General features: G+C 40.1%; 1 protein-coding gene across 7 annotated transcripts in view; it reads left to right on the top strand.

The window, feature by feature from the left end:
* ST3GAL6 (ST3 beta-galactoside alpha-2,3-sialyltransferase 6) overlaps positions 1-21,612 on the top strand; it is a 220,123-nt gene extending 198,511 nt beyond the window's left edge. For all 7 annotated transcript variants that reach the window (XM_040338708.1, XM_040338710.1, XM_040338709.1 and 4 more), the window contains 3 exons: positions 6,760-6,897; positions 12,209-12,361; positions 17,265-21,612. In XM_040338708.1, the coding sequence (XP_040194642.1) occupies positions 6,760-6,897; positions 12,209-12,361; positions 17,265-17,345 (372 nt within the window). In that variant the 3' untranslated portion in view covers positions 17,346-21,612. The remainder of the gene's footprint in view (positions 1-6,759; positions 6,898-12,208; positions 12,362-17,264) is intronic.
* Positions 21,613-22,782: the final 1,170 nt, after the last annotated feature.

Here is a 22,782-nt window from a genome sequence, read left to right as displayed (position 1 = left end):
CGTGGCAGACCTCTGCAATGTCTCCTGGGAACAATGACAAAAGCTCCCAGGAGGCATTGCGGCATCGAGGAAGTGACGGAATACCCGCACACAATACCTGATGAATCCATATACAGGAAGTGGCCAGTAACATAAAGGATTACTAAGGTACAGTGGATCCTAAAAAAAAAAAAAAAACATGCGGTTTAGCAATTATGCATATGAGCGTATCATTTTTTTTTTTTTTTGGTGGGGGAGTGGATCTTGAGTGGGAGTTCCCACACTTTTCTCCCCAGGACTTGACCCCTTGGGAATACCTCATGAACATGCAAAAGGAAAGAAATGACAACAGATAAGGGAAGACCCATTCTTATGGCTATGGATAACCTCACAAGTGGCCTCTCCCATCTGTTGGAGACTCTTTCTTATTACACATGGGAGGACTCTCATATCTGGTTTTCCCTTAAAGCGGAGTTCCACTCAAAAATGGAACTTCCGCTTTTCAGAACCCTCCCCCCCTCCGGTGTCACATTTGGCACCTTTCAGGGGGGTGCAGATACCTGTATAATACAGGTATTTGTACCCACTTACGGAGTGAGACTCCCACGGGAGTCCCTCCACTTCCCGTCCCCCCGCCCCCCGCTGCCTTCTGGGAAACACACTGGTCCCAGGAGACAGCGGGGACCACTGGGAAAGCGCTGCGCTATTCGCGCATGTGCAGTAGGGAACCAGGCAGTGAAGCCGCAAGGCGGCGGGGGCAGCAGAGAGATTGCCTGTCTTCTGCTGCCGACATGGTGGGTGCGCTGGATAGGCAAGTGTCCATTTATTAAAAGTCAGCAGCTGCAGTACTTGTAGCTGCTGGCTTTTAATTTTTTTTTGTTTGCCGGACCTCCGCTTTAATGTCACGTCGCTCTACACATCAATCCCTCACAAAGTTGGGACTTGCTGCAGTTGGACATTTTTTAGCACAATAATCTCACCTCCACCATAAACAGGCTCTGTTCATCCTGGATAGTACACAATTTTGTTTGGAGCACAATTATAATATACAATGGCAAATATATTGATGACATGATTGTCATATGGGTTGGGCCCCTTTCCTCTATTGTTCCCTTTGTCCAATACTACAATGATAATATTGGGTATCCTTTTCACCCACGTGTGCAGTCCCTCCTCTTTAGTCTTTCTAGATTTGGAGTTATCTCACGCAGAGGACTGTATTGTGTCAAGTACCTATTTTAAGTCCTCTGCGGGGAATTCCTAGCAAGTTGCCATCAACCAAAATGGAAACTGAGTATTCCAAAGGGCTAATTTTGCCTCTTGAGAAAAAAATTCTACCCTAGAGGAGGACTGCTTTTCTTAGGGAAGGATTCTGATGGATAGGTTCCTCAATCAGCGATATGACTTTGAATTAGTCAGTCAAGCCCATCCAGATTTTTGTCTGCTTGCTTTGTTCACTACACCCACCCTGTACACTGGACCTTGGAATTTTCCATGTAAGTGACTCTGCATTAAATACAAAGTTACTATTAACTCCTGCTGATCTGGCACCCTTTCTTTCCTTTTGCTCAAAATTATTTTATGTACATGTCTGTCTTTTTCCGTTATGAAATTTTCAACACATGTCGGTAACAACCCATGCAATCCATCCATCCAAAAAAAAACTTTTTAACGCAAAACAGTGCCATTTTGTTTTTTTTGGTTCAATATACTTCAATGGAGAAGCTGCAGAAAAGCATGTAATGTGTTTTTGCGGCAATTTGTGTTTTGTAATCTGCCCAACAAATTGGCCCAAATTTTTTTAAAAATTCATTTTTTTTTTTTAAGGCTATTATCCAATTAATCGAGACAATAATCGGCCAACTTATCGATTGTGAAAATAATCGTTAGTTGCAGCCCTATCTGTGACATTTCCCAGAAGAATGGTGAGATGGAGGGGGCCCCCTAGGGGGAGAGGATGGGTCGCCTAGACGGCCCGAAGTGGGACAGGAAGTCTGCTCAAAACTAGGCAAAAAAAAAAAAAAAAAACTAGGCACCCACTCCTCCCCCCCAAAAAAATGACATGCCAAATGTGGCATGTAAGGAGGCGAGGAGTGCTTAAAGCGGAAGTTCCACTTTTGGGTGGAACTCTGCTTTCAGTTATGTGTAATATAATGGAATGACACAGGGAAAAATTATTGAACACATAAAGAAAGGGAGGTGCAAAAAGGCACGTAAAGCCAAGACACCAGCTGAAATTATATCAGTAATTAGAAATCAATCCTGCCCCTTGTCAGTGCAAATTAATATCGGCTGGTTCAGTCTCAACATGGCCTAAAAAGGGTGTCTCATTACCAAGGTGTCACACAAGAAACATCTCATGATGGGTAAAAGCAAAGAGCTCTCTCAAGACATTTGGAACCTTATTGTTGCAAAACATACTGATGGCATTGATTACAGAAGGATTTCTAAACTTCTGAATGTTTCAGTGAGCACTGTTGGGGTCATAATCTGGAAGTGGAAAGAACATAATTTCACCATAAATCAGCGGCGTGAAGAGAATCATCAGAAGAGTTGGCCAAGGACCAATTGTGGAGAGCTTCAGAAAGACCGGGAATTAGCCGGTACAATTGTTTCAAAGAAAACAAAGGAATGCACTCAACCACCATGGCCTGTATGCATGCTCACCATGCAAGACTCCATTGCTGAAGAAAAAGCATGTTGATGCTCGTTTAAAGTTTGCTGCACAACATTAAGATAAAACACTGCAATACTGGGAGAATATAGTCTGGTCAGATGAGACCAAAATTAAACTCTTTGGATGTCATAATACATGCCATGTTTGGAGGTCAAATGACACACAAGTTTATTAAAAGTCAGCAGCTACAAAAAGTGTATCTGCTGACTTTTAATATACAGACACTCGCCTATCCCACGGTCCAGCTATGCGCCCGTCGGAAGCCTTGCTCCTCTCCCCCTCTCCTCTCCCCCTCCTCTCCACGGTGCTGTCGCTGCATGTGTGGGCACCTGGCTGTGACAGCTTGCGGCTGCACAGCCAGATGTGCACTGCGCATGGTGAGTCCTGCTGCATTTTCTTAGTGGTCAGGCAGTCTTCTGGGACCTGTGAAGTGTCCCAGAACGCTGCAGAGGGGGAGAGGAGGAGTCACCTAGGTGGCGAGGAAGTGGGACAGAAATTACCTGTCAAAACTAGGTACCCACTCCCCCCCAAAAACATTACATGCCAAAAATGGCATGTAAGGGGGCGAGAATTGCTTAAAGCGGAAGTTACACTTTTGGGTGGAACTCTGCTTCAAGTCTTAATGCATTTCTCAATGATTAAAGTGTATCTATGGTCAAACTGTAAAATCATGTATGCATTGCCACATTGCATTTTAATTAGTCTAAGCCTTTTCTTATTAAGCTGAACGATATTGACGTTTGTAAACGTACTTTTTGACGATCCCCACACATTTACTCCCTTGAATTCTGTAACACGTATTCACTTCCTATGAGTAGGCACTACTGTGTCACTTATTTCAGAGTCTGCCTTCTGAACTACAGATGTGTCGAGAGGAAGACCTTTAGGAGTGGAAATCAGTACATGAACAGCAGAACTAGTGCCCCCATTAGAAGATTAGAAAATTTGGGATTTTTTTACTTTCACTTTCGATGATAACCGCATAGTTGGAACGTTCTGAAAAAAAATATAGGGACACTTTTTTCGATGTAGGCGGAGTATGATTGTAATTAGGGGCGGGGCGGGGCCCAGCTGAAGATTGAAAAGTGCAGCAAAAATTAGTGAGGTTTCAAGTATGCTAAATATTGGGCATGGCCTGAATGTGATGTGGTTATATAGAGTCTGCGATGCACATAGTGCAGAAAGAGGGAGAGAGAGACGATTTCAATTACTGTTTGGAACATGAGCACTGTGCAGCTTATACTCCTCACAGATCTTACATTAGAAGGCTGTCGTGCAGTTTTACAGATCCAGGGGATAGATGTCTCTCTCCCTCTGCCTCCTGGCTATCTCTCTATTTCCCCCCTGCTGGCACCAGACCTGTACAGGTGGTTGGGCTGGGGACACTGAGAGGAGGTGAGTTGGAGTTTGTAGACATGTCGGTGTACTCACCATGCTGGCAGCTCTCCTCTTCTCAGACTTTGGATTTACCAGCTTTAGGCTCTGCTTCTGGTGAGTGCAGCACTGATTCAGCTCCAGACAGAAACAGTGAAAGTAGAGGATGTTTTTGCCCTTTACCACAGCACATAGCCAGACTCATCGCCCTCTGGGGGCCATGCCTGCTCACTTTACTGATCAATCTGCAAACAGCCAGGCAGCACCTGACTTCCCAGGGGTGGAGAAGATAGGGATATCCCTGATTGTCTGTGAAAGAGGGAAATAATTAAGCACTTTCCAGGACAAGAGTCAGATTTTTGGCGGTCAGATGTAACTGATTTACACCAAACTGCTATCCGATCCGCCATATGGATGGGTAACGATCCCTCTCTGTCTGTTTTAAGATGATTGGATCCCGATGTCGGCGTGTGTCAATGGATCATGTCCATTGACACCCGCCGCTCCATAGAGGAGACTGGCGGGTCTGATTGGGTGCACCTGAAACTTGACAGGCAGACCCGATTGGTCTGTTTGTGTGAAAGGGGCCTAATGCTAAAAGGTATTTGGCAGGGAATAAAACGTCTGGTCTGCTTCTGGATGACTGTTCTGTCCGTCAGTCCTTGAACAGGCATGCTGACTGTACTGTCTGCTGTACAATTTGTCACTAGAGGAAGAATCTTGAAACTGAGGGCATGGAATATGACCATGAAAGTATGGCAGAGCAATCTGATGTTATGTAGAAAGTCTCCCCCCTGGCCTGCAGTGCTAGAAACGATGTACTGTATATTTTAAAATAGACTTTACCACAAGAACTCCTAATACATAAACTACGAATATGTGTGTTCCCCATAAACATAAACCCTTGTATTAGAGCAATTTGGCATTTAATAGGGATTGCATGTCACCTGCTGAAACATTGCCCCCTTCCTCAACACCCTCCCTGAGGCTCTGTACCTGTACCACTTTGATAAGCAACACACAAGGAACATTTGCCTATGTTTGCATGGAAATCCTGTTGGTTTGCGCATGCAAATATGGGAACATTTAGTAATTTTCCTGAAACCAGTCGTTCAATATAAAACTGGCATCATGTGCCTCAGCCGTTTAACTACAGATAGTGAGAACTGTTGTTTTTCTGATATAGAAATTATATTTTAATTTTAGAAGCCACTAGAAGGCTTTCCCAATGTAAATGTTATATTTTGTAAATTATGTTGCAGTCATTTCTTGGTATTGTAGTGTACAAAAGTAGTAGAAAAAATCAAGTCAAAAAGTAAAGATGTTATATAAGGAACATTTAGAAATGTTAATTGTGTCTAAACAGTACCTTAAAGATTTAAGGTTTTGTCTTGGTTCATTAAATAGGAGCCGAGACGATGACACTTCTATGACAGCCATGCACAGCCTTTTGGTCCTCATGCACGCACAGTAACAGGGGTTGACATAAAAGTAATACGGTGGAAAGTTTTTCGGGCAATGCACATTAGTGCCAGTATATACCATTCTCTCATCACCACTGTTCCGACATGCAGTTATCTCATTACCATGACACCGACGCGCACACACACGCATTTCATATTCTCCGCTTGTAATGCATGGGAACACTTTTGCTAATATATTTTAAATACTCTGTAGCAGAGATCTCGTTTCTTTTTTTTTTTTTTTATCTTACCCTTTACAATATTGAGACGTCTCCCTAAATTATTTAGTAATACATGAGCTACAGAATAATGTCCTTTTTATCTACTGAGAACATATTGTGCTGTCCAATGCTGATAACCGTACAATACCTTCAGTTTTGTTCAGAACACCAACACAATAGAGGTTACAATAGAGGTTACAGAAACCATTTACTTTGCCAGAGATATGCAAGGCCACCACAGAGCTGATTTATAAACACATCAGAGTCTCTAAGCCCCCCCCCCCCCCCCCCCGCACATCCAGACTCAGGACAGTTCTATTCTAGGTTTTAGGAGATGACAGAAGGATGACTGTAGGAGACACGCTTTCTCTCACCACATGTTTACACACGTGTTAAGTTTAACACTTTTGAATGACCCCCATTCAAATCGCTTACCTAGTAAAATTAGGTCAGCACACCAAACAGTATGTAGGACTCCTTCACAACACACTCTTTGTTGGGAACGGACTCTGTTAAAAATATTATATGTCCAAACCTGCACTGTAAAATGAACTTAAATTATGCATTTTGTAAGAATGAATACCAGATTTGTAAGGTGCTTGCATCTGATTAATTTATTATTTCGGTAGTGTATTTTGGATTTATCACATTGTGTGCCTCATGCCGTTTGCTGTAAAAGATTGAAATGAGGCCGACACGGTTGATCAGAGGTTCAAAACATTGCTGTAGGTGACCGACAACATCCGCAACCTAGCATCTTGTTTTAGTTATCGAGCTGAAGAAAAGGGGGCCTATGTAGTGTACAAGTCACCTAATATGTGTGTGTGTGTGTGTGTGTGTGTGTGTGTGTGTGTGTGTTTTTTAACACATTTGCAAAATATTCCATCATTGTGGAAGCTACCATTCACACCTAGTTTACAGCATATGTTTTTCAACAGAATAATGGTGTACTTTGTCCTTTTTTATTCTCCCAAAACTATTTGTACTGTTTGTATATGTACTGTTTTTGTATATTTGATGTCGTACTGTAATTGTGTTCTCACAGAGCACGTATGGGTTTTGGAGGAAGCCTGCAATGAACTTGATCTATAAACCTCATCAGCTGAGAGTCCTCAACCCTTTCATCCTTCGCCAGGTTTCACAGAATCTACTGAATTTTCCCAGTAACTTTCCAAAGACAGAAGTAAGTTAATTTGTTTTGTGGCTGGTTCCTCTATAAATGTAACTGGGTAGCACAGTGTTGTCTGTTTTTTTTTATGTCTTGATAAAATTGTATTTAGAGAGATGCGGTCATTTAACCTCCCTGGTGGTATGATTATGTCAGGTTCTTGATGCTGAAAGCGGTACAATTGTTTTGCATGGAAACTTGGCGTTTTATATTGTAGGCCTGTAATTCTTAGAAATAACTCACTTAAATCTGTCCAAACAAGAGTCTAGTAGACATCCCAGGTATGATAAAATTTGAAACACATAATCATTAATTATAATATAATAAATAACTATAAATAATTATAACACATAATAAAAATTATTCAATAATGTAATCAAGTCTAAAAATAAATAAATACTTCTGTCCCTTTAACCACTTCAGCCCCAGAAGGTTTTACCCACTTCCTGACATGGCCGTTTTTTTTGATACGTCACTGTGTCGCTTTAACTGACAATTGTGCGGTCGTGTGACACTGTACCCAAATAAAATTGATGTCCTTTTTCTTTCCCCACAAATGGAGCTTTCTTTTGGTGGTATTTGATCACCTCTGCAGTTGTTTTTTTGCTTATAGTGCAAAAAAAAAAAAAGACAATTTTGAAAAACAAAACAATATTTTTTACTTTCTGCTATAATACATATCCTAAAATATTAACAGTATTATATTTATGGAAGTATGCAAAAATCTATGGTTAAAGGGGAGGTTCACCCTAAAAACAACTTTTTCTTATTACACTGGCCCCCCACATTACAATACGATTATGCCTGTTAGTTTTTTTCTGATGCTGTACATACCTTGATACAGCATATTCACCCGTGGCTTCGGGGTTGCGAGTCCCGCGGGAGTGGGCGTTCCTCACATGCTGGTGATTGACGTTTTGACAAAAAACGAGCTCCCCCCGTCACGTAAGCCGCGTCACGATTGCTGAAAGGAGCTGAACGGCGATGCGCAGGCACAGTATAGCGCCGACTCGCCGTTCGGCTCCTTTCGCTAATCGTGACGCGGCTTACGCGACCGGGGTAGCTCGTTTTTTGTCAAAACGTCAATCACCAGCATGATAGGAACGCCCACTCCCGCGGGACTCGCAACCCCGAAGCCACGGGTGAATATGCTGTATTAAGGTATGTACAGCATCAAAAAAAAACTAACAGGCATAATCGTATTGTAATGTGGGGGGCCAGTGTAATAAGAAAAAGTTGTTTTTAGGGTGAACCTCCCCTTTAAGGAGATTTTCACGTCTTTCCACAAATCAACAAAATAATTCATATTAGTTTATCCATGCTAGTTTGAAGACAAAAATTAATACATTTTTAGTGAATGAAGCCTTTTGTGTTCTATCCATGCACAGGCCTGTGAAGTAAATATAGGGTAGTATTAACCCAACTAATAAAATTAATATACAAATATGGAAAAGTATTCTTTGTGCCATGAATAGCTTTTTATTGTACCCTTTTCAGATAACATTTAGTTGCCCATTATTTTCTAGCTGTAATATTCAGCTTGGCAGTCCTTTGCAGAGGCTGGAAGGACAAGTTGGCAGACGTTTGTAAGGTTCTCAATTTACATGTGCAGTTTGAAGTCATCATCGTATTTGTATATTTTACACTCAACAGGTTTAGGAAAATCATTTTTCTTTAGTTACACATTAAACATAGCATTATGATTGTTAGTCTTATAATGTTTTTATTTTTTCCCTTAATTTCCATGGGTACCTTTTATGCATACTGTATTAGCACAACCGGGGTAAAGAAGAATGAGCAATGGAGATGAAGTTAAAGCAGGTTTTTTTTCCCTTCTAAAATAAAACATGTTATACTTGTCTGCTCTGTGTAATGGTTTTGCACAGAGCTGCCCTGAACCTCCTCTTCTTGGGTCCCCCGCCGGCACTCTCCGCTCCTCCTTGTCTCCATGGGAAGCTCCTTTCTATGGTGACACATGTGCAGGCTTGCTCCGAGCCGGGCTGTTTGTGTATGGCTCTGCCTCACACTCCACTCTCTCCTCACTATATTTCAATGACTGACAGGAGCCAGCTGCTGGAAGTCTTTTTACATTAATGCATGGTGTGCATAAAGGTAAAAAGCGTTCTGACTTTGGAACCACTTCAACTATTTTGGGGACATGGGAGTGGGTTATGCCCAGCTGACATCTTCCCCTTCTTTGAACTGCAGGAGTGGTAATCATTCTGTAAAAACAAAGAGCTGTGAGGCTGGTGCATATGGGTTAAGCTTCTGAAACTTCTGTCTCAGAATCGTTCATTTGATCTTCTAATTGTTAGTGGGACCTAATTGACAGTCATGTTCAACCGTAGTGATGAGAAAATTCAAATAAACACGATGGAATATATATATTTTTTTTAACAGGTTTCTAACAGTATATGTGTTTTTTGTTCAGGAAATTAGTCATTCAGAATCCAATGTTAAAAGCAAATTGAATTTTGAAGTACTTTTGAAAGTCATCGAATGTACTGATGAGAATTTTCATATAAATGTTCATAAATCTACCAGTGTATAGCAAGCTTTACAGGTCATGGTTGTCAGAACTTTGGATGCACGTGTAGTTGTGTTAAACCACTTGTTGGCCGCACACTGTGCATATACTGCGATAGTGTGGTCTGGCTGTGCAGAATCACACGCGTGTGTGTGTGTATGTATGTGTGATTCTGCATTTCCAGGTAGAGGGCTGGTGCGCACCGCCCACACGGCTGTGCTATGATTCGTTGCATTCTTACATGCCGATCCTTAGGTCCTGGCCAGTGGTTGACTGCCGTCATCCGGCAATCAGCTCTCGGTCTCACAGAACGCAGCTCTGTGCGTGTAAACAGATCAGAGCTGTGTTCAGTTACAGTGGGTCTAGTTGTTTGCTAAGCAGGGAATGAAAACCACTAGATCCCCCAGTAAAAGCAGCACACTGTACACACACACAAACACTTGTTAGGCACACATTTAACACCTTGATCACCCTAGATGTTAACCCCTTCCTGCCCAGTGTCATTAGTACAGTGACAGTGCACATTATTGGCACTTATCACTAAATTAATGGCACTGGAGATGTCAGTGGCAGTTCCCCCCAGTGTCGGTGTCAGACTGCCCGCTGCAATATCGCAGTCCCATTTTAAGTCACCGATCGCCGCCATTACTAGTATGAAAAATATAATAATCCCAGTATATATGCCATAGTTTGTAGAAACACGTTCACAAAAAACAATCAATATACACATTCTTGAGATGGTTTTTTTCATTTTTTTTTTTTTTTTTTAAGAAAAGACATGTAGGAGAATACATTTTGGGCAAAATGTATTAGGAGATTTTATTTGTTTTTTTTCTTTTTTCTTTCAAAATTGTTGGTCTTTTTATCGTTTATAAAATAAAAAACCCAGAGGTGATCAAATACCACCAAAAGAAAGCTCTTTTTATGTTTGAGTACAGCTTTGCTTGACTGCACAATTGTTAATTAAAGTAGTGCAGTGCCGCATAGCAAAAAACGACCTGGGCATGAAGGGGGTAAAACCTTCTGGAGCTGAATTGGTTAATATTACTACTGCTTTATTAGGATTTATTGATGGGTTACTCCATAGGCCAGGCGGTAACCAGAACATTTGTCCATAGCAAAAAATTAGTTCTCAAACATATATTCAGAATCCCTAAAATAAATATTGATGTGACTTTTTTATGTAGAAATACATCTTATGGGGTCCATAAAATAGAAATGTTCATATAGGTGAACCCTAAGGAACTTAATGGGTTTTACAGTTTGACAATGTGTAAAAAAAAAAAAATGTATATCGTTGACCCAAAACCATTAATTTAACTGAAAAATAAAGGGCATTTTAAGTATATCTAAACCCAAAAAGAAAATGCAACGTGCAGCTTACCAGTCCTTTGTTGTTTTGGATGCATTAGTCCTATTTTTTTTTTTTTTTTCAGGCAAAGTACCTTTTTGCAGGTATTAATAAGAGACCGTTGATCCTGCCAAACATCTTGTGTCTTTTGTACCTTCCTTTGCAGAAAACTGAAATATTAGACAATGTTATCTGCTTTGCCGTATATTGTCTATGAATAATGGGGCCCTTTCCCCGTAATGAAGCTGAGAATAGAGGGAGATGTTGTAGTCCAAATCAGGACAGCAGCTTAGGGTAATAATTCTGCTCCTCCATAGATACAGTGAGAGAGCATTGTCACTTCCGGACAGGAAGTGTGTTACTGACAGGATCATCAGGTAAAAAAAAAAGGAAAATACCTGGGAAAAAAACCTGCGGAATCCAAGGACTGATAAATTCCATATTAGTATGACATAGTAATAGTAAGAAATCTACAGGTAAATTTAAATATATATTTACTGCCTTTTTTCATGGCTAAAAAAAAATTAGGATTTTTTTTTTTTTTTTAATGAATCCTACCTAAAATATGCTAACCCTACTTGACCTTCCTCCCAGTATTCTCCCCACTATAACCCCCATTTATACCTTTTTTGTATTACCTTCTCTCTTCTCTCATCTTACTTTTAGGCCTCATGCACATTGGACGTTAAAATAATGTTATAAAAACGCCAGTAGCTTTGCAGTGAGTTTTTCAACTTTTTTCGAAGTTTTTGCAATAGCGTTTTTCTTCCCAAAGGATCAAAAACGTTAACCGCTGATGAGCAATGTTTTTTTGAGCGTTTATCAGCATTGGAGCGTTTTTACAGCTGAAAAACTTCTCTCAGAACCCACTTTTTTTTTCTTTTTTTTTTTTTTTTACTGCCCAAAACCGCCTATGTGTGCATGGACACATAGGATCACATGATAGAGAGTTTAATGTCTGTAGAAAAAACGTCTACAGCCAAAAACAGTTGCTGTAAAAACGTCAAAATGTCCAATGTACATGAGGCCTAATACCCCTTAAAAATTGGTATGCCCAGACTTTGGTTAGATGCCCTGTATTAGTCTTCTCCTCATGTACCACTACATGTATGTCTGAGGGGAATCTAAATATAGCCTACTTGTTGGTATGAGACCCAGAGTGCTGTCAGCACACACAAACGTACGCACATATGTAGTCTATATGTAGCCTCAGTGAGGCCGCATATTTGTGTACAAGCGGCGACAAGGGGTTAAACAGGATTTCTGTGTGTAGATATAAACAAAACATGTGCAGGGGTCATTAACTGCAGTAACAGAGAGCCTGGCTAAGTTCATTTAGCCTCATTTGGAACTGATAACTTGTTGCATTTAAGTGTTTGATAATGCTGCCACCTGCAGGTGTCTCCTAGTATTGAATTCTGTCGTTTTTTTTTCTTAATATTTTCTAGAAACCAAAACATCCCACCACTGGAATTATTGCCATCACATTGGCATTCCATATATGTAATGAAGTCCATATAGCAGGATTTAAATACAACTTGACATCTTTAAATAGTTCACTTCACTATTATGGAAATGAAACAATGTCTGTAATGGCTCAGGTAAGAACTGCAATCCATAATTTGTTTGTTCTTTAAGCTGTTCAATGCTGTTTTGTTGTAATTTTTTGTGTCTCAATTCTTATGTGGCATTTACATTTCTTTTGGCACTCAGAGAATTGTAAGACAGATACTTAAAAATGTTTAATATTCAGATAACGTTTACTTTAGTGTCTACCATCTTCCTCCCTGACAAGTTATATACACTCCTATGACATTCTGTGGCATTGGGCAGCCACTGATGACGCGACTCCTGCACATGCTTTGTTGGAGTTGTATTATCCTGACACCCAGCTCCATGTAAGATGCCTAAAGTGTCAAGTACGGGTATGCCACAGGCAGTACGTATAGAAGACAATTTGCTCTGAGAAAGAGGAAGATGTGCAAAAAGTGTCGTGGCTGCCTAAATACAACAAAATAAAAGTGTGGCGCTAAATAAGGAACAAATCTAATTAAACATTATATTGACCCAAAACTAGAAAGTGAAAAAACAACCTATCTGCAATAGACAAATGTGGATAATTGAAAAATTTCAAAAAACATTGAAAAAATATAGTGATGTGAATAAATGAAAATTAAAAAAACTATGCAGAATGGTTTGAAGGTGAATGAAAAAACATCCTAAGAAAGTCCATATAAAATTCAAATAAACATTAGCAAATACGTGAAAGTTTCTCTTGTCCTATTCCACTTGACCTTAAAGGCGCAATCAAAGTGATGATGTTGGCACGCTTACCAGACTCTGTGGACATGTACTGTATAGCATGTGGGTCAAACGGGTAATCTTGAGGGAATAGCCTCAATGGATTCAACCGCAACAGAAATGGTCATGGAGAGAGGAGATCGATCTGTGTCTCTTGTACATAGGGACACAGAGCGGTCACCTCCCCCAGTCACCCCCCTTCCCCCACAGTTGGAACACTATATAGGGTACACATTTAACCCCTTCTTCACCCCCTAGTGGTAACCCCTTCCCTGCCAGTCACATTTATACAGTAATTAGTGCATATTTATAGCACTGATGAATGTGAATGGTGCCAAAAATGTGTCAAAAGTGTCCGATGTGTCCATAATGTCGCAGTCGCAATAAAAATCGCAGATCGCCGCCATTACTAGTAAAAAATAATAAAAAATAATAATTCTGTCCCTTATTTTGTAGGCGCTATAACTTTTGCGCAAACCAGTCGCTTATTGCGATTTTTTTTTTTTTTTTTTTACTAAAAATATGTAGAATACATATTGGCCTAGACTGAGGATAAAAATTTTTTTTTTTTTTAAATTGAGCTATTTATTATAGCAAAAAGTAAAAAATATATATATATTTTTTTTTCAAAATTGTCGCTCTATTTTTGTTTATAGCGCAAAAAATAAAAACAGCAGAGGTGATCAAATACCACCAAAAGAAAGCTCTATTTGTGGGAAAAAAAAGGACGTAAATTTTGTTTGGGAGCCACGTCGCACAACCGCGCAATTGTCAGTTAAAGCGACGCAGTGCCGAATCGCAAAAAGTCCTCTGGGCAGGAAGGGGGTTTAAGTGCCCAGTAAGGAAGTGGTTAAAGCAATTTCTTGAGTTGCGGAAAAATACAAATAAGTGGCGCTGAATAAATGATGACAAAAATAATGTAAAAATATATAAATAAATCAACATCAAATGACAATAGAATCAAAATGAAAAGTCCATGTGTTTAACAAATGATATAGAATCGTGAAGAAAATGCACTGTGGATAGATGATCTTGTATACTGAAAGACTTCAAACACCAAAGTGAGATGAAATGAATAACTGTGATGTGTGAGTAACCACCACCAGGAAGGGAGGCTTACCAGAGGTATTGAACCCTAATAAGCATACGCTTAGAGGGTCAATACAGACTTTGTATGGGTAGTTGAAACCCCATCAATCAGATCTGGATGTCCAGTTGAAACGATAACCTGAGGGAATCACTTTAGGCCAGAGCAGAAGGGATGACGACAGCTCAACGATGGCTCATAAGGAATCAGATTGAGTCACATTTGGGGTAGGTGACAATCAATAAATCATCATCTCTGGCTTCAAATGTTTCCAGTGCCCCAAACATCTCCTTACTGCATTGTCATTTGATGTTGATTTATTTATATATTTTTACATTATTTTTGTCATTTATTCAGCGCCACTTATTTGTATTTTTCCACATTTGTATCACTTTCTTGTTTCACTAGATTGTTTGTGGCTGCTCACTGCATTGATAGCGCAGATTTATTTTGTTTGAATTTCTTGAGTTGCCACTAGTTCACGTCCACGCATATTCACCTTGCTGCCAGACACCCGTACGTCACACTTGTAGACAATGAAAAGTCTTTTGCTTTGTTTTGTTGTTTTTATTTGGGGGATTGAACTTGGTTAGGGGAAGGGGTATGGGATGCCCATAGGCTAAATTGTTATTTGCCATGTTATAGCTGTGCCAGCGTTACACTGAAAATGTCATTGAGATTTACTCATTACGTTTGCAAATGTTATAGCGGTTATGCTTTACATTTACTTGGATAGAACAAAAATGGTGGACACTTGACAGTGTTCCTTCAAAACATTCTCCTCCTCTGCACTCTCCCTGCAGACTTCTACCTCCAGGACACTTCTCCTCCTGCACATCACTTTCCTGTCACAGCATTAGACATCCTGTCCCACCATCCTGTCCCCAGCTGACTAGGCCTCACTCTGAATAAGTCCTAGGAGTAGTTTCACTTGATGATTCTTAATAGGCCAGGGGCCTACAGTACCCCTACTTGATGGCCCTGAATATCTAGTTATAAAGAGTATTCGACGATGGACTACTGATCCCAGCAAGACCGACTTGCAAATCCTGCGCCCTCAAGCTGCAACAATTTGGCATAAAACCCCACCGTCTCTCCTCTGGCTCTGCACCCAGCTCCCCTGGCATGCCTGTTCCAGACCTCCACTGTGCTTCACTCACCGACTCCCGCCCGAGTCCTTCCTGATTTACCCAGACCGTGTGAACCAACTGCTTCTCCAGCTCCTGTTCCAGGACACCTCTCCATGACCGTTTTAAGGAGAGGCTCCTGAGCTCCTCCACCGGATCCCCCCCCCCCCCCCCCCAGATGGTGGGGGTTTCTCCTGCACGCAGTCTAGCACCCCATTTGCAGTCCTATTATTTCACAAATAGTGAAATAACTTGATAATCATAATTAAATACAAATAAATAATAGAATTAATGTCTAACATTAGCAAACCAGTGAAAAATCATAAATGATTATAATAATAGTAATAATGTTCCACGCTCAGGACGCTTGCAAAGAATAGCGTGCGTTCCACCTCTCGGATCCAGAGAGTCAGCATGACCGGAAGTGCGTTGATTTTGCGTCTCGACATATGTTTCGCGTTACCACGCTTCCTGACGACGTGGTAACACGAAGCGTACGTCGAAGCGCCTGGTCACGCAAAATCAACGCACTTCCGGTCGCGCTGACTCTATGGATCCGAGAGGTGGAACGCACGCTATTCTTTGCAAGCGTCCTGAGTGTGGAACTGTCTCTCCACTAAAACTTTCAACACCAAATAGCCTCAGTGCCTGGGAAAGGCACCAACCAAAGTAAGGGGCCACTTGGCACGGTCTGTTTTCATATATTTTTTATTAAAATCTTTATTATTCTATGGCGGTTTTCTTTTTCTTCTGGTTTACTTCATGTGTTATGGAGTCTGGTGGAATCAAGTGAACAAGAGCTGCATATGGAATCCATGGCTTTTGCTATATGTCTTTATTGACCTCTTTTTAATTAAATAGGTCAACATCTTGTGGTAAGGTGCCATCCTTGAGCACATTTGCAGTGATTGCTTCTCTTTTTGGTGGAGCTGGAAACTTCTATTGGTGGAGTGGAATCATCCTCCGAGCACAAGTTTATTATCAACATACACTAAATCTATGGACTTTTCTGCACAGGATTGATTTAGATTTATCACCATATCTCCCAATTGGGAGTTATGCACTCTGTTGAACATTATTACTATTATTATTATAATCATTTTTTTTTTTTTCACTGGTTTGCTAATGTTGGACAATAATACTATTATTTATTATTATTTATGATTATCAAGTTATTTCACTATTTGTAGCGCCCCCTACCTTTTCAATTTACCCATTATTGTTTCAGTTTCCTGCAATTTGGGGTGCAGCTTAGTATTATATATATTATTCACTTTATTAATTATTTAGTTGGCGCAAGATTTCACCCCCCACAGAAAAGAGAATACCTAGTCAAGGGGATCTAGACATTGCACAATCTAGATTGCCAGCTTCAGGAGTTTTGTTGATTCAACCCAGTGGCTCTCTGGTGACCTGAGGGGGGGTGTTAAGATTAGAGGAAGGAGGGGATGGGAAATGCTGGGTCTCAGAAGTGCAGTACCACAGTCCCTGTACTCTCCCCTCCTAAGCCACTATTTCAAACATCGTGGGCAGACCTGGGAGGACATAGCAGGTCCACTCCGAGATGGGAAGTTACCTCATATACAGTGTAGTATTGTTCTTATCATACAGAGGAGAGAAGGTTTTGGTAGGCAGAGATAATCTGAAAATGAGTTCAGCATTCCCATGTAGCTGTAAATTTAGAGAGTTTGTCTTGGGATATATGGATCAGTTCTTCCATCTCAGCAATACTGTCAATTTTCTGGAGCCATTCTAATATGAAAAGAATAAATTTTGATCTCCATGCATTGGCACGCAAAGCTTGGATACATTTATCATGGGCATGGCTAGGGATTTATGATAAAGCCTGTCTGATACTGTTGTGTGATGGAGAAGGTAGGACACAGGGGAATATTCCACTGACCTAACACCGTCATGGACCCCTTCCAAAAACATTGGATCTTGTTTTAATTAGTATTTAACATTTGCTGTCTTTTCTTCTCTTGACAGAATGAATATCACAACATCTCAGCAGAACAGATGTTTCTTAGGGACCTTATTGAACAGAAAACTGTTACAAACTTGACGTAAACCATGGAGAATCCTGGGAGTTTACAGCTGCCAAAAATAAATTCCTATTGTACAGTATTCATAATTTTATATATAATATGGATTTTTTAAAACCATGGAAGTATTTTGCCTTTATTGAAAAGTATTGTGTTGACCCTGGAGGACCTCTACCCACTGGATCATTGGCCATCACTTGACAAGTCCAAAGATCACACGTGTGCTTCTGTTGTAAAGAGAAACCCTGGACTGCGTTGGGTGAATCTTAAGTGGATGTGGAGTTCTAGCCATCAGCGTGACAGTTCTTGGGGCCTCTCTGCAAGATGTTTTGGTTAGACTGAGACTATGAAGCACAAAGAGATGCAGTGTGTTATTATGTAAATGTATAGTGTCCCTTTTTTTGTGCAATGTGATCATTGTTAATTGTTGTGCTGTTTTGATCTAATTATTTTGAGGCTTTGTAAAGGTCAGTCTAATCCTAGTCTGATCCTTTTGTATTAAATAGGTAAGTTTTCAAGCTCTTATAAATCATGGAACAAGCCAGGCGGCTAACAGATCTTCAGCCAAAGCTGCTCACAGCTCACTGTGAGAATTGATAAATTACATGTGAAGAATTGTAGGTTTTCTTGTACTTATGTGCACAGTTTTTTTTTTTTTACCTCTTTGTTTTATTGCACTTTTTTCTTCTTTGGGTTTATACATTTACTTTAGGTTGCATACTTTAAAGTATAACTAAAATATTTTTTTAAGTTGTAGTAGTTAGGGGTTAGAACTAGTGCCAGGTTTTTAGTGTGGTAGGGGAGCTTCACTCTCTCCAATTGTCTTGATCACTAGTCTAACTAAGAAAATGAAAATCCAACATTTTGAATTGCCTCTAGACCAGTAGAGGGGAAACCTCCCAGTGGAGATTTCCCCCACATTGGAAAGATATCCTCTTATTTCCTGTTGCGCCTACAGGATCTTACCCATTTTCATCTAAAATTAAAGTGTTTTGCTTTTAGGTATACTTTAAACTACACTCTAGAGTCCTTTTCACCAGAGTTCCTGCCCCACAACCATCGGGTGGCTGTGGGTGCATAGTTAATGGGGAATTCCAGGTTCAGTAGGGGCAGTTTCCATGTAATAACACTGAGGGGGTCCCTTCTGCTTTAGGTCCTGCGAGTTTTCACCGCAGTGTCACCTGCTGGATCAGTATGCTATTGCAGTGCAAACTTACGAGTGGACCTTGCATCAGAATTATTTTTTAATGTTAAGTGTATACAAGTAATATGTCAAATGGGTATTTATTAAATTTAAATCTAATAACCAAATTCAAATAAGTAGTGAATATGGTAAGATCAAAAGATTATTGTATCTCGCTGGAGTGCATAATTCACATTTTCAATACTTACCTTCACCTACAATCCAAATCAGAAGTAATGGGCAACCAATGGGAACAGAGCGTAACAATGAACTCAACTGGATTGTTTAGAAATTGGCTTGGTGAACAGTGTATAGAGATGCTTGTGAACTACATGCAGTCATTGTCTGCCCATAGTTCTGTTCATAGGCCTATTGTTCTTTATAATAGATATTGGCTCAAAGCGAAGAACACATAGCCTTCTCATTTCCAAAATATTAAAAACATATTTTTTTAATAAAATAGGAATGCACAAACATAATGTGACATTGCATTTCAAATCACTTAAAAAATTCCCTGTAGGACATGTGTAGTTGGATTTTAAAGCACTTCTATTGTTTTGTTATCAATAATAATGGTAAAGAACATGCATTCATTTTGGTGTTTCCACAAGTTACTTCGGTTTAAATCATATCATATATACAAAACGTCTATTTCAAGTTAGTCCAAGTCCGGTTCAAACACAAATGGCTGTGCTATACGCAGTGCTAGAAACCTGGGGTAGCAAACTTAATGCAGTAGAAGTGCAATATTCGCCAGATATGCATGGCCTGTAGGGAGTGTTTTAATGTCTGTCGTATTATCTTTGTGCATTAATATATGTTTATTATATTGATTATATAATTATATTTTTGGAAATTTTTAAACTGAGATGGCTATATTAAAAAACTCTGATGGACATCTTTGCAATGTTCGGTGTCCAATATGTATACAGTATAAGCACACAGAGGCCACCGAAAAAAAAAGAACCGAGAACCGGTCGGTTTATAGCTAGCCATCATTTTGTAGAAAAATAAAAACCAGGTCTTGACTTACTATGTTCTTCAATTTTGTGGAGCATTTGTTCTCAAATTTTCCTAATCTTTATATGGGCCTTGTTTTACCTTCTAAGGCCCCTTACACACAAGGTGGACTCCATTTGAGTCTGTCTGCTCAGAGGGGATTCTGTCAGCTGATCCCCACTGTGCAGCAGATGGCTGGTCCATGTCTGTTTATGCAGAGTGGACACAAGACAGAGCCCTCTTTTTTCTATGGGAGGTCAGATGTAAACAAACTGCCTGTCCGTTTATACCTGACTGCCATACGATCCGCCAAATGGATGGGGAATGTATGTTATTAGCAGATTGGATCGTATGTTGGTGGCCATCTCTATTCCCATGCTTTTTTTCACAAGAATTCACACCTTCAGTCATGTAACCTGGTACCGAGGAATGATATATTTAGAACAGGGTGGTGTCACAAACTTTCCCCATCCTGTTCATGGATAGCCAACATCTGCATTTACTCATTTTTTGATGATTGGAATAAAGTACCTGGGTTTCCTTTTGTGGCTGTAAGTGTTAAGCGAAATGTCTCAAGCATTACAGAAAAAGTTGAATGTTCGTAACTACTATTAGATATAGCCTATGAACTGTAAACGGAATTTGTCTGGTGTAAATACATTGTTGTAAACCCAAAAGAAAAGTGCATGAAACGATGGCAACCACCTTCACTGATCAGTTTATTATAAACACAGTGCAGCATTGACTCCTGATAACATATGCTGTTGCACACATTGGTTAAACACGTCTGTCATGTGACCATAAGTTTGTTGCTGCATAGAAAGCTCCATTCAGTACTACAGTTTACTTGTTAGTTTGCCTGTTCATTCCCCTCTGCTTTGTTGTCGTCTTCTGATATATGGTTACAATGTAAATGTGGGCGCTTCATTCTTCACCCCACATTGAAATACTCAGTGCCAGAACATCCAGTTGCCAGGCCCAGCTCCTGCCAAATTTGGGGAATGACTAGTGCTATGCAAATACCAGCTTTTAGAAGGTGGGCACTTCCACTGAGCTTTCGGGGGCCATAGCTGAGGAGGGAAGGTTAACTAGAGAAAAAGTGTGGCATTGGATGGTGCCCCATATGCAGCTAGAAGCTTGTGTTGTATGTCCTATTCACTTGCAAAGTGTGATTTAAAAATAAAATTATTTCCTAAGTATTTGGTCAGACTCCAACTAACAAATGCTAGATAACAGCAGGACAGGGGTGCCCAAGGCAAAGCAACATGTCTTCTAGTCTGGTCTGATCACATTGTACCAGTTTATTTATTTTTTTGCAAGCTGCTCTAGGGACAGTTTAGCTCATCAAAATCTGACAGTTTTAGTGAACATGTTTTATCAGCTGAGCCAGTGGCTTATTTAATTTATTGTTAATAGAGAAGTTCACCTTTAATAATAATAAATGCACATCTTTTTTCAGATAAAAAAAAATTGCATTTTATAATTTATTTTTACTTGGAGCCTTTACAGCATCTGCTGATGGCTGGTGCCATGCAGGACTCCTGCAGACTTGTCTGTGTGTCTGTCGGCTTGTACCTCATACAGGTAGACTGACCAGAAGAGACCATGAACTACTCAACGGCGCTATGGTAGTTCATTGAGAACTACAAGCCGACAGCTGCAAAGGTTATTTTCACTTGTAGTTTCCCATTCACAGAGCACTGTGAATGAATTATTTTCAAACGGCGACAGTGGGCGTCTGGAGAATATACCAGCTCGTTCTCACTGGGGAGAGGCTTCAGTTGCTGGAACATGTTGCATGTTCCACCCTAAATATAGGTGGAACATGTTCCAAAAGGTGAACTTATCCATTCACACCAACTGCGTTTAGCTGCATTGCTGAGCACAGGCCCAATACAATAACAAGCCAAAATCCATTGTTCCCAGTATGTATTGTGTGCTTGGGAAATGGAACATTCTGCAATAAATCACAGTACATCATGTTACAATGCAGTGCACTGCAGAACATGCCAGGGAAGAAAAGATAATGAATTTTGGCTATTGCTGTGAACAACAAAAAAAAAAAAAAACTCTCATAGATGATCAGTGTGTTAAAAACACCACATGGACACACTATAATTCAACGCAAGTGTAATGCAATAAAAGCCATGTCACTCTAGTCACATATTAACATTGAAGAAGAAATGAAATCACAAATGTTATAGAGAAGTATGTACTAGGGTAACACAAAAGCTGTTGCATATACTGAAAATAAAAGCAGACCTGGAATCACCGTAGGCAAGCACCTTCACATTTCCATTTCCCCATATTTAGAGTGCACCCTTTTTTTACAAACACAATGCAAAGGATTGCAGCAACCTCTGAGTTCTGCAGAAGCCATATCACATAAGATTGTCCAAAGTGCCTTAAGGCCCGGTTCACATGGAGCCGGTTAACATATCACCGATGCAGCTCTGGTGCGAATTTGCACAGGAGCCCTATGTGTCTTTTGGTCCATTTCAAGTCAGAATTCAGCCCAAAATTTGGCCTGGAATCGGACCTGAAATGGTGAACCAGGACACCCAGGACCCCTGCTGAGAACCGCATCGGTATTAGCTGTGAACCGAGCCTAAACGTAATAGATCTGGTATCTTTAAATATGTGACCGACTACATGTTAAACATTACCTCCCACACTATTGGTGTGGTAAACTTCTTTTCTATTAAGTCAATAGATCATGGGACCAATAAAAAATATTTGTTTGCAAGTGATTGTGAGAGTTGGCTATATGCCTTTTTTTGTGCTAATTTTAAAGTAAATCCTGTTACTAAGCTGGGAAATTCATACTGAGCATATGATGGAAAAACCACATGAGTAGAGGTTACCTTCAGTGATGAGCCCTTGTAAAACAATCGGTAGATCTAGAGGTCTGGGCAGATCAGTTTGGATGTACTTCCTAGCTTATGTAACGTTGGCCATAGTCAGATAGATAGTATTTAGAACGGAAATTCTTAGGAAAAGTCTTGAAAATTTGTACAAAAGTTCTCAGACCATTCAAATGTTATGAAAAAGATTTTGTTTGCTTTTAACATTTTGTTTTTGGAATGAAAGGACTTTACGCCAAGAAAACTACATACACTGTTAGAAATTTGTGCATTTGAGAAGAATTTTCCATTCTGCTCCATAACATTTTTTGTTCCTGTGGTAAAAAATAAACTTTGATTTGACCCTCTCCTGCCTACTAAATCACACTATTGGTCAGTGAGGCCAAGCTTCCTCACTAGGCTGAAGGATAGGACCA

The sequence above is a fragment of the Rana temporaria genome, chromosome 2, assembly GCF_905171775.1.
Source record: "Rana temporaria chromosome 2, aRanTem1.1, whole genome shotgun sequence".
NCBI lineage: Eukaryota > Metazoa > Chordata > Amphibia > Anura > Ranidae > Rana > Rana temporaria.
Note: the sequence above shows the minus strand (reverse complement) of the source record. Positions and strands in the feature narration are given on the sequence as shown.